This window comes from Spermophilus citellus (genome assembly GCF_964194105.1).
Source record: "Spermophilus citellus genome assembly, chromosome: 6".
Lineage (NCBI taxonomy): Eukaryota > Metazoa > Chordata > Mammalia > Rodentia > Sciuridae > Spermophilus > Spermophilus citellus.
Genome location: NC_138187.1, coordinates 7,920,770 through 7,933,144, shown reverse-complemented (window position 1 = coordinate 7,933,144; position 12,375 = coordinate 7,920,770). Strand labels below are relative to the sequence as shown.

Genomic DNA, 12,375 nt, shown 5'->3' with positions numbered 1-12,375 from the left:
CAAGGCCCTGGGTTCAGTCCCCACTGCCCATGATAAAGACTGAAAACCACATCTGAGCTGAGCACCAGGACCTGGGTGCCTCACCATCTGGAACTCCTCCCCCTGCACGTAGTGTTCCACCAGGAAGCTGCAGACGTCCCCAATGCGGACAGTGCTGTCTAGGTCGGGCTCCTCCAGGAGCAGCTCGCACTGCCTGATGGACTCCTGGGGGTCCTCCGTGTAGGTCCTGCCCAGAGAAAGGGGATGCCTGAGTCCTGAACCCAGAATCTGCTGTGTGCCAGGGGGCAGTTCAGTATATGTCTTATAGTGGTAGCTCTGGGAATGGTGGGGGGAGGGCAAATTTTTTGTGAAGGTAATTTCTGTGAATTAAGTTCATTAATTCCTTAGGTTGTTCATAAGTTCAGTACTCCCTGCTCACAAGTGTGTGGTGTCCTATGGTTGGACACCAAGATCAGGGGCTTGTAATCCTCTTGCTGCCCTAGAATCTAGAGGGAACAGAAGCTTCTAGGCTACAACTGATGTGGGGGTTGCTTAGTGTCACATGGAAGGGGGGTGGCAAGGGATGTGCCACCTTGCCCAAGGCAGAAGGGTTGGCTTAAACACAGGTTGGCAGAGACCAGGGAGGGGACCTGGCAGGATGTAACCTGGTTCAGGGCAGGCAACTGCAGCCATTAGGGTCCAGGATCCTTCCAGCCATGCTGACTGTGCCACTATGGACAGCTGAGCCCTAACAGGCTACTCCTACCCCCTATTCATTTCCTCTTCATTCATACATACCCCGTCCTGTGGCTAAGACTACATCTTACCCATCCTTCACTCCTGACCCCTGCAGCCCAGGTTGGGAGACCTAGGTCAGAGACCTAGGTCATAAGGCCACACAGGCAGCAACCTCCGAGGAGTCTGCTTAGTGCACATTGTTTAATAGTGCCTGGGAGCACACAGATGTTTGTTTACATGGTGGCAGAGTGAGTCTGAAAAGTTCAATTACCTACCAAGAGATAAAAACTAAGGCGATCCACCAAATACTTAGACCCTATGTGCTGCCTGCCTGGGCCTCCTCTCCACCTGATGGGACTACCTTGTGCAGCACAACCGCCCCTCCCTCAGCATAACCCCACCAGGGTGGCTGCATTCCCTGACCAGGGCTCCCTGGGACACACCTTTTCTTGACCAGACCAGACCTGTGTGTCTAGGGATTGAACCCAAGGATACTTAACCATGGGGTGCTTAGTCTTACTAAGTTGCTGATTCTCCTGCCTCAGCCTCCCAAGCTGCTGGGATTACAGGCGTGGCCACTGTGCCCAGCTCTGATGGTTTTTGGAGCAGCCTTCCCAAGGTAGTGCCTAGCTCTGAGGGGGCCTCCTAGAGGAGCTCAGCAGAACTCCTCTAAGAGTATCTATCAGAAACAAAAGCTTGGTCTGGTCTGATCTTTTGCAGTCAGTCCAAACTCTCCCTGTAAAGGTGGTAGGCAAGTCATGGGTTGCAGCTGGGTGTGCTGGTGCATGCCTGGAATCCCAGTGGCTTAGGAGGCTGAGGCAGGAGGAGTGCAAATCCAAGGCCAGCCTCAACAACTTAGCAAGACCCCGTCTCAAAAATAAAAAGGCTTGGGGATGTAGCTCAGTGGTTGAGTGCCTCTGGGTTCAATCACTGGTATTAAAAAAAAAAAAAAAGTCATGGGGTACAAACCAAGAGCACATGGCACATGAGGGTTCAGGGCCAGCTGTCTGTGTTTCCTGCCCCATTTCCTGTGGGGACACACCTGCGGGCCTGGATGAACCTCTTCACCAATGCCATCTTGCTCTGCAGCTGGGCCAACTTGGTCTCCTGGTCCAGGGGGCTCTTGGCCTTGGCCTTGGATAGGCACTTGTAGGCCTCAGTCAGTGCCCCGTGGGCCTTCTCGTAGTTCTGGTACTCATCAATCTCCACCTGCATGAGGAGATGTGTCAGGACCAGGGGCTTCCCAACCCTCCCTAAACCTGTGGGGATCCCAGGAGGATCTGTACCTGGGCACAGGCATCATAGAAGCCAGCTAGGAGGTCCAGGGCCCGCCCCTTTGTATAGAAGCTGATGATATTCTTCATGATCTCCGGCTCCTTCTGCCAGTCCAGGGACTGCAGGTAGTTGGCAGCCATGATGTAGATTTCCTTCTGCCTGGAGACGCCTGCAAAGAACACGATCTTCTCCGTGTCTCCAGACTTGAGCAGTGCTCTCATGGCCTAGGCAGAGGAAGACCAGGGTTCGGGTGATTGGGGCTGGCAGTTTCCATTCGCTGCTAATCAGAGGATGAGCTTCGTGTTGGACGTAGGACAGGTTAATAGGCCTTACATATCACGATCCCCAAAGGACTCCTTCAAAGCCCTGGCCAGAAAAGTTCATCCCCTGCTCGGGAAAACCAGAGAATGGAGAACCATGCCAAAGGCACAGCAGTGGCCCAGCTGGCCTCACCTTCAGCTTGCTCCCGGCCTGTGTGTACTTCTTGGTGGCCAGGTGGTAGTTGCCCTGACGCATGCAGCAGTTGGCTATCTGCTCCAGCAGCTCGCGCCGGGACTCCTCAGACAGGTCCTTAGAGTCCTTGGACACAGTCATCTTCTCAGCCATCTCTTCAGTGATGATCATATTTTGTTCTAGGCACAGCTGCAGAGCCTCATGATACTGTGAGAGCGCCAAAGAAATAAGGGGCTGTTACCTGGAGCTGCTGAGGAGGCCTGAGGGCCTGGGTGGCCCTCACATCTATCACTCTTAGAGGAAGCCAGGCCCTGTGACTCCACAGTGACCACTGTCTGCAGCTGAGGGATAAGAGGAAGGGACAAGGGTACTTCAAACACACCAACCTAAAGGACATAGGCTTACTCATGTTATTTTCTCTCATGCTATTAACATTCTAGAGCTTTCTGAAAATATACTGTTTTCTTCTTTTTTTTGGAATGAAATATTTGATATGGGAAAAAAAGGAATAATTATTTTCTTTTTTGGTACTGGGGATTGAACCCAGGGGCACCTAACCACTGAGCCACACCCCCAGCCCTTCTTTATATTTTATTTAGAGACAAGGTCTCACTGAGTTGCTTGGGGCCTTACTAAGTTGCTGAGGCTGGCTTTGAACTCATGATCCTACCTCCTCAATCCCCAGAGCTGCTGGGGTCTCAGGCATGTGCTACTGTGCCCAGCTATAATTTCTTTTTTTCCTTGGTACTGGGGGCTGAACCCAGGATTAGGGATAATTCTTCTTTTTTGGTACTGGGGACTGAACTTAGGGGCATTTAAGTGCTGAGATAAGTCGCCGGCCATTTTTATTTTTGAGACTGTGTTACTAAGTTGCTGAGGTTAGTCTTGAATGATTCTCTTGTCCCAGCCTCCCGAGTCCTATGCCCAGCTGGTTTTTGAGTTTTCTAAAACTCCCCCTGATCTGGATGCTTGTTCATGTACAAGACCCCAATCCTTTTAGATCTCATGTGGTATCTTTTATAATCTGGGAGCTTCAATTGCCTCTTATTAGTCTTCTTTTCCAGATTTCACTGGTTATTTTGACTTGTCCAAGTTTTCACTGTGAGGCTTGCAGAGTCAACTTCTGTAGTTAGGAAATCCTCTGGCCCCCCCCTTGGGGCTGCAGCGCTTGCAGACTTCCTCAAGAAAGATCTCCACATGGATTCATCAGGTCTTTCTGACCAAGAAAATGGCATGTGCCTTCTCACTTGGGCAAGAATTCTTTTATTGCTAAGTAGCAAGAAACAAAACTGCACATCTAACTCTTGCTTCAGGAAGAAAGAGCTTTCAATATGAACAGGCTAAAATTTTGGATAATTTACAGTTTTCTATGTATCCATCAGGTTTCTATTGAGAGCAATTTTTTTGCTTAAAAAAGATGAATGAAAGGGCTGGGGTTGTGGCTCAGTGGTAGTGCTTTCCTAGGATGGGCAAGGCCCTGGGTTCAATCCTCAGCACCACATAAAACAAAATAAACAACAACAAACAAACAAATAAAAATGAGTGAAGGGGCTGTGGCTGTGGCTCAGAAGTAGAGTGCTTGCCTAGCACTGGGACCTAGAGGACAAGAGGCTGTGCCAACAGTAGCCAGATATGAAAACCAAATACTGTTTGATTCCATTTATCTGAAGCTCCCGGAGGAGCCAAAATCATAAATACAGAAAGTGGAAGAGGGATTGCCAGGTGTTGGACAGGAGTGAGGAGTTGTTCAAGGGGCAAGACACGAATGTTATGGAGATTGGTTGGGTAATTACATGAATGTACTCAGCACTCTGGCACTGTACCCTTAAAGAATGACTAAATTGGGTGGGTGATGCACACCAGTAGTCCCAGTTACTCAGGCAGGAGGGCCTGAGTTGGAGGCCAGCCTGGGCAAGATAGACCCTGTCTCAAAAAATAAATAAATGAAAGGTAAGATGTGCAACTCCATGTGGTGTGCTGTGAACACACACACAGGCGTGCTGACTCCCTGGCTGACCTGGAGACACAGTAAGCAGGAGGCAAGGGTGCCCTCTTGTTCTCAGAGCCCTTTGTCTCTAGCACAGGGAGCAGCCACAGTCCAAGAGGGAGTGGAGCTATTCCCTTCCTGAAGCTTGGGCACCTGGTGGGCAGGGTCCCACACCCACCAATCCTGCACCTTCTTGGCAGCCAGCAGCAGTTCCACGGCTTTCTCAAACTGCCTGTGTTCAATGCAGAAGTCAGAGCATCGGGCCAGGAGGGCGGGGTCTGAATTCTCATCCAGGTCCTCTGCTATGAGCTGCAGGGCTGCAAACTGCTGGGTGGTGAAGGCCAACTCCAGGGCCTTGGAGAAGTGGCCAGCCTGTGGACAGTGGTGGAGCTCTGAGTGCCTGCTCAGGGTCAGGGGACCCCAAACCTTACCCAGCTGGGTCGCTTGGAGCCCTGCAAAGACAAGTGTCCCTGGTCTCTGCAGGAGCCTGTCACCTTCCCCCTCAGGTCCCGTGGGTCCCCAACTGGGGTTGACCCTTTACCTTGTGGTACAGCATGACTGCCCTGTCCATCTGCTTGCCCTTCTCCTCATAGTAACGAGCTGCCTCAATCATGTCCTCCGGAGAGCTCAACAGGGCCAAGTTCATGAGCTGGTCATCCAAGCCATTCTCCTGTTGGGTGGGGGCAGGGTTAAGTGGGCAGTTCCTGTTCAGCACGCTCAAACCCACTTAGGTTTGTGAATATGGTCAGTTGAGTGTCTGCTTCCATTCAGTTTGGCATTGCCAGGTGATTTATGCCTTCTTCTTCTTCTTCTTTTTTTTTTTTTTTTGGTAGCACCATAAAAGCCTCATAAAGTGCTACGCAAGCCTCTGTACTCAGTTGCACTTCCAGCCCTCCATCATGATTTTTAGCCAGCACCATGCCTCAATGGGTCTGTGTACCAGGACTTGCAGTGTTTCATTTTACAAAGCACTGCAAGATACTTGACATGAGGGATCTTTCCAGAAGCGAGACCCTGGGCTGGGACATTCAAAATTTTTTTTTAGTTTTGTTTTTTAGTTGTTGATAGACCTTTATTTATTTATATTTGGTGCTGAGAATTGAACCCAATGCCTTACACATGCTAAGCAAGTGCACTACCGCTGAGCCTCAGCCCCAGCCCCCATTTTTTAAAATATATATTTTTAGTTGTAGGTGGATACAATACCTTTATTTTATTTTTATGTGGTGCTGAGGATCGAACCCAGTGCCTCGTGTGTGCCAGGCAAGTGCTCTACCATTGAGCCACAGCCCTAGCTCCCCTGGGCTGGGACATTTTTATGGATGCAGAATGTCCAACAGCTTCTGATGAGGTAGGTGCCTGCCTGTCCATGAGGCTACACTCAGCCTGCCCCCTACTGGCTCAGGAGTACTGGATGCCAGAGCACCCAGCAGCCATTCAGTGCTTCACCACATCAGAGGGAGGGAGCGAGATGGGAGGAAGCCAGGCAGAGCCAAGAGGATGTGGAAAACAGTGGCAGGGTACGGGGGTGTGCACCATGATTTTTTCCACCCTTGCCACTGAAACACTTTTTTTTTTTTTTTCCATTTTTTGGAGTACCCGGGATTGAACTTGGGCACTTGACCACTAAGCCACATCCCCAGCCCTAGTTTGTATTTTATTTAGAGACAGGGAATCACTGAGTTGCTTAGCACCTCACCTTTGGTAGAGGCTGGCTTTGAACTCGTGAGCCTCCTGCCTCAGCCTCCCGAGCTGCTGGGGTAACACCCAGTGGTTTTAGCGCCGGGCTAAAACACCCAGAATAAAACCTTGAAAACGGCAATGCTGCACTGTCTGGCCTCTGCCCAGGAGAAGCCACCAGAGGCTGTCCTCTCTGTTACCTTGCATAGGCGGATGGCATTGTTGAAGGCCTGTGCCCGCGTGTAGAAATGCACCGCCTGCTTCACCTCCTCCTGACTCTCATACTGCCGGGCGAGGTGATAAGACGCTGCCCAGTTTCCAGTCTCGTTGGCTATTTCGGCAGCCTAGAAAGACCCAAAGAATCCAGTAGTCTCACACTCCCTGAGCAGGCCAGCTCCTCCCGGACACACTCACCTTCTGGATGTTGCCCTGGAAGCAGTGGATGCGGACCAGGGAGAAGTAGTCCTGTGCCAGTTCGTAGTAGCGCAGGGCAGCATCCATCTCTGCCTGGCTCTCCAAGTACTGGGCCCACCACCTCCACAGCGTCCTACAGAGCAGCCCCCAGGGCCACGGGGCTTCCGTTAAGTCCTGTTCTCCCCAGTAGGACCATTTTCCCATGCCACACTCAGACCAGCTAGGGAAAAACAGGTCTCCACAGGAGACCAGAAGGGAGAGGCCCAGGGACAGAAGGGGTCTTTGTATCCCAGGACTAGCACTGGGAACCAAGAGGACACTCCTATACTCCCACAAGAAGCAAGGGCCCCTAAGCAGTACTCTGCTGGACGACTTGAGTGCTGCCCGCTGGGACACTGACTTGTCCTTCATCTTATTAATGTAGAGCTCCAAGGACTGCAGGTCTTCAGAGAGCATCCTGGGCACCTCGAAGCGGTGGGTGTCAGACTTCTCGTAGCTATGGAGGGAGAGATGGATGGTCCCTTTGGTCTTGGCCCCATGATCTGAGGCCATGTCAGAAACAGGTCAGGGCAGTGGTCTGCGTGGTGCCTGGCCTGCAGCCCTGGGGCCTGTGTGCTGTGTTCAGGGACAATGGAGTGTCCTAAGCTGTGTGGATTCAAGAGGCCAGTCATAGCTCAGGGCTCCTCACATAAGTTCCAGATTATGGAAGAGAATCTAAGTATAGTGGCTAACACCACAGTCTTATCATCTTCCTTGGACATAGAGGCCAGCATGTGAGGAAAGTGGCCCGGGTCTCTAGGGCTCTCCTACTGACAGGGGACCTGTGCTGTCCTTGACAGTCCCCCCCCAGGAGGGTGCTGGCCACCTGGAGGCAGGCCTTTCCTTTGGGAGCTGCTGTGGCCCAGGCAACCCCACTCACTAGCTGAGGGCCAGGCCGCGGTCAGCGCTGGCCTCCAGGTGCTTGGCGTAGTTGTAGCAGGTGGTGCGCAGGTGGATGCGGTCGTGCAGCTCAGCCACAGCCACGGCGTTCTGCCACTGGCCAGAGGCCTGATAGAGCCTGTTCAGGAGATCGTAGCGCTGGCACTCCTTATACAGCTGCTCGGCCTCCTCCTGGAGAAGAGAGAGCACTATCACCGCCATGGTCTGGCACCCTGGAGAGACTGTTCCAGGAGATAAGGTGGTGGTCACTATGTCCTGTGTGGAGCTCACTGCACAGGGAGGGCACAGGGTGGCAGCTGCCACCAACAGGCTCCTGAGAAAGATGCAGCGCACACTAAGGGAGGACGGACACTGCACATGTGGACATAAGGCATGGGCCAACATATATGAGACAAGCACTGCTCACCCCCAGCACCTTTTTTGTGCCCACCTGAGCATTGCCAAGGGAAGAACTGGCTCTACTGCCCTCCTGCCCTTGCCATGCCCCAGGGGAACCCCTGTGCACTCCTGCAAAAGAGCAAGCCCTGTGGCACAGTGCTGTCATCCCCCACTACTGACACGTGGGTGGGCAGCCTGCCCCCTGCCCATGTGTGCAGCAAGTCATCTGATGCTATGGCAGGGCTCTAGCCTATGTCTGGGGGTGCCATCTTCTGGCTGCTCTGGGAGAGCTGGTGTATAATGAGCTCTGACAGAGAGCAGATAGGGAGTAGGCAAAGACCAGAGGTTAGCTCGAGGGGCTTCCATTTGTGAACATGTGGCCCGACAAGTATACCCACCACCTCCCCTCTGTCTGCCATGTAGGGTCCTGAGAAATCTAGCAACTGGCCTCTGCCCTGCCTGTCAGCCTACCCAATTCTCCTGGGGTCCAAACCCCAGTGAGGAGGGTCTGTGTGGGCAACCTCTGCCCTCTTTATTGCAGGCTCAGCTCAGGTGTGTGGCCTTCCTTGGTTTGCCTTCCAGGGTGGTGTCTGCCTGTCCATCCCAGGAGGACTATGGTTCACTCACCAGCATGCCCAGTTGTATGGCCAGCATGGCCACTCTAGCCTCCAGCTCTGGTTCCCGTTCAGCCTCCCGCAATGCTCGGGCCCCACGGGCATGGCCCATGTTTCCCAGGCACACCTTGGCGACGTCCAGCCGCTGGGTCTTCACACACATGCGTGCCATGTTCTCCCATACAGTCTCGCTGTGGGCAGAGGAGACAAGGTCCTGCTAGCTTTCCTCGCTCAGCAGCCTGTCAACGTGCATGGCTCTCAGGCATGTGCTCCGCATAGCAAGACTGCAGACTAGGCTCTACTGCCCATCGCCCAAAAAGAAGGAAGGTGAGATGTGTCCTGAGCCCCAAGGCTGGTGCTTCTGGGGTGGCAGCCAGACATGCATGGCGTGACATCCCTGATCCCAAAGGTCTTGGGGGCGGGGTGGGGACAGGGCCCCATTAACAGGTGTCCTTCTGTGTAGGTCATCATCTCTTACTTCTTCACAGCTCTGCTGCTGGTTCGGTAGCACTGCTCTTCTTTGTCACAAACACATACCAAGTTGGGTCTAAGACAGAGCCTTCTGCTGCAACAGAGCAGGAGACCTGGCACAACCTCTCATAAACCACCTCCCAGTGCCAGGAGCCTGGTGGGGAGAAAGGGCAGCAATGGCTTCGCCCCAGCTCCCATCAGCTGGGCAGGGGAAGTGAGATGAGGGGTCTGGGTGGCAGACACTTCCTGGTCCCTCATATGGGTGGTCCACTGTGAGCCTCAACCTTCCTCAACCATTCAGACCTGTCCATGATGTTGCCTGGACTGTCTTCAGATCTGAAATTGGGCCTGAGGTCTCAGACACAGAGGTCCACAGAAAATTTGGGACACTCAGTAGAAGAAAGGCAAAGGGAAGAAGTTCACTTACTGCATTGTCTGCTACACGCAGGCCTTCCTATTCTAAGACTACGGCAGTGTGGCAGCACACATGCACATACATGTAAGCACACACGTACTCTCATGCACATACAGACGTGTATGCAGCGAACCCAGGGAGGGAGGGGGGCTGTGGAGCCTGTGGACATGTGGGTGGTAGCATCCTTCCCAGATCCACCTATCACGTTTCAGCTGCTCCCTCCAGATACAGCCCTGACCACAATGAGAGCCGGTCTGTTCCCTCTCAGCCTCACTGACTCAGAAGCACGCACAGAGAGACTTGGAGGGCAGCTGTCCTGGTGAGGGAGGCTACTCAGGGTGGGCAAATCGAATGTTCTGGGCCCTTATGGCCTGCCCCAGGCGGAAGGACGGAAGGGGGGCTTCTTGAGAGAGTAGTTTGGTCAGGACTGGTCCCACTGTGGGTACTTCTGTGGCAAATGGGTGACTAGGTCTCAGAGTCCCTGACTTGGACAGAAATGGAGTGAAAGCTGCTCTCAAGATGGAAGCACCAGTGGTGTCAGCTCATGTGCACCCAGGGCAGGGGTCTGTCCACTGGGATGGCCATTGTTGTGGGGGTCTGTGGCTATGACTCTGCACACCCAGGAGCCCTTTCCTGCAAGCCAGTGAATACTGCCTTGGCTCTGCACGGGGCTTGTAGAACTTTGGTTGATTGAATAGCTATGTATTAACGAGTGACAGAAGGGCAGGCATGCCTTATGTATGCTGGCAGCAAGGTCCCTGGCAGCCAATGGGTGTGAGGTAAGGCCTGACTAAAAGCTGAACTGAATGATGTGGCAACATAAAGCCATGGTGCTGTGCTGGGGAAGGCTTCTTCCGCCCTTTCATCCAGGACTTCTGGAAAAGTTCACCTTCCTTTACCCAACACTGGGTTCATCCTTTGATTAATTCTCTTGGGACTTGTCATACACTGGTCAGCAATTTCTGGGATGCTCCAAAGTGCTGCCTCTCTGGAGGACCAGGTTGCTGGGCAACATCTTTGGTTTACTTTCTCAGGAAGTGTCCTTGCTACCCTAACCCTTTTGCTTCAGAATCCAAATGGCTAACAGCACCTGTGAGGCAGCAGATGCCACAGACACCTGCTCAGCACAGTGTAGCTGGAGCCCAGGGTTCCTCCCTGCAGGAGCTGCTGCTGCAGCCAGTTCTGTACCAGGTGTCAGAGACTGTGTACTACCTGGTTGTCAAGGGACAGCAGGCAAAATGTCTTACCATTCAAACTCCTTCCCTTACATACACAGGAGACTTGCCTTTCTTTTCCATCCTGAGGTGATGAATGGATGCGCCACAGGTGCAAGCCAGGTGTTTGGGATGGGGTGTGGTTCAATGGTACAGCACTTGCCTAGCATGTGAGAGGCCCTGGGTTCCATCCCCAGCACCACAAAAAAAGAAAAACCAGTTGTCTCTAAATGGCCCAGGCGAAGTCAACCTTTATGGGGTTCTCAGGGCCCCACCCCAAGGCCCTATGGGATACCTACCAACCAGGTGGATGAGAGCTCTCCAAGACAATTACAGGTTCCAGAAATACCAGCTAGGGACAGTATGTGGGATACAGTGTTCAAGTCTAGAATCTCAAAGTACCTGGTCACAACACAGCTCTAACAAGTTGTATAGAACTTCTGTGTTCACATACAGGCTGGACAAGAGCCCTCCCAGGCCTGCTGTACAAACTGAGTGGGTAAAGTATATGGACCTGTTTCATCAAATGCAAGATGCTATTTAGACACAAGCCTTTCTTTATCTTCCTATATCAATGACCTTTTAAACATCCTGTTTATTCTTCACTGTTTCCTGAGGCCCAGCATCCTTATACCTGGACAGAGTGAACTATGGTTCTTTGCTGCCTCTACTCGCCAGGGTAGCTCCCTTTCCTCTGCCTTGTCATTGGAAAGCAAATGGCTCCTGTCTGTGTTTAATCAGTGGAAAACCATCTAAGCAAGCAGAGCCTAGGTAGTGGGGTGGGCAGAGTCAGCTGATGTCTGCTCCAAGGCCCCTCCTCTTTGGCAGGCAGGCTGTGCTCACTGCCTCTTATGATAGGACAGAGACATAGAGAGTTGTCCATGACAAAGGCCTGGCTGTTTCACACTGCCCTGGTCCCAGGAGCAGTCTCTATCAAGTGGGAACTCTGAAAAGTGCATGCTGAAGTGCAGACCCACCCAGGCAGACAGCAGCTGGGAAGGCCCCTTGCAGGCCTGAACAGGGCCTCCCTGCTGGGCTGAGGTCATTGTGCACAAGCCTTGGAGAGGGCAGGGCCCCTTCCCAGCCAAATACAGACTTGCTGCAAGAGCCTAGACCCTAAGAGATGGCTGCAAACTTCCCCTACAAAATTCTTGACATTCTCTGCACACAACTTGTTGAAGATGGGGATGGCCGACTCCAGCGCAGAGTTCTGGGATTTTTTAATCTGACATAAATTCAAAGAAGTAAACACCCCCCAACCCCCAGTCCTGTGTCCAGGTCTTGAGAATTTCCTGTTGTCCAAGCCAGTCTGTGGTGAGTAACCACATCTGCACCTCATCAAGCTCCCAGGCATCTAAAATGAGAAGCAGATGGGGCCAGGGATGGGGCTGGCCTTAAGATGGTCCTAGTTTCTGGAAGACCGTGCTCTTAGAAGTTCATCTGGACTTGTCCTGAGTCAGGACAATGGGCTGCTAGGGGGCCTGTGGCATTCCTGTCTCCCCAAAGCTTCTCTATTCTTCCTGATGCTCCCTGCTGTTCTGAGAGCAAGAGGAACAAGCAGCACATGTGGGAGCTGCAGGCAGACTGAGGGAAAGAAATGACCACAGACAGCAGCAAAACAGGGAGGTGCCCTCACAGTAGCCAGGGAGCCTCTTGCCTGCCTCTGGGTCCCCTGAGGATACCTAACTTGAACCCTGTTCCTGGGCTCATTGCCTGTCCATGCCCAATCTCACACTGCCAGCTAGAGAGTTGGATGGCTGAATGGACCTAGAGGGTTGACAGGAGCCCCTAAACAAGCAGGGAAGGCAAGAGGCAGCT

General features: G+C 52.7%; 1 protein-coding gene across 1 annotated transcript in view; it reads right to left on the bottom strand.

Moving 5' to 3' along the window:
- Window positions 1-12,375, bottom strand: part of IFT140 (intraflagellar transport 140) — a 75,802-nt gene that overhangs the window by 2,445 nt on the left and 60,982 nt on the right. The window contains exons 19-29 of the mRNA XM_081298535.1: window positions 8,471-8,648; window positions 7,446-7,636; window positions 6,927-7,022; window positions 6,527-6,659; window positions 6,313-6,456; window positions 4,974-5,102; window positions 4,622-4,804; window positions 2,446-2,652; window positions 2,004-2,216; window positions 1,760-1,926; window positions 85-226 (exon numbers count right to left, since the gene is read on the bottom strand). Coding sequence (XP_081154661.1) covers window positions 85-226; window positions 1,760-1,926; window positions 2,004-2,216; window positions 2,446-2,652; window positions 4,622-4,804; window positions 4,974-5,102; window positions 6,313-6,456; window positions 6,527-6,659; window positions 6,927-7,022; window positions 7,446-7,636; window positions 8,471-8,648 — 1,783 coding nt within the window. The remainder of the gene's footprint in view (window positions 1-84; window positions 227-1,759; window positions 1,927-2,003; window positions 2,217-2,445; window positions 2,653-4,621; window positions 4,805-4,973; window positions 5,103-6,312; window positions 6,457-6,526; window positions 6,660-6,926; window positions 7,023-7,445; window positions 7,637-8,470; window positions 8,649-12,375) is intronic.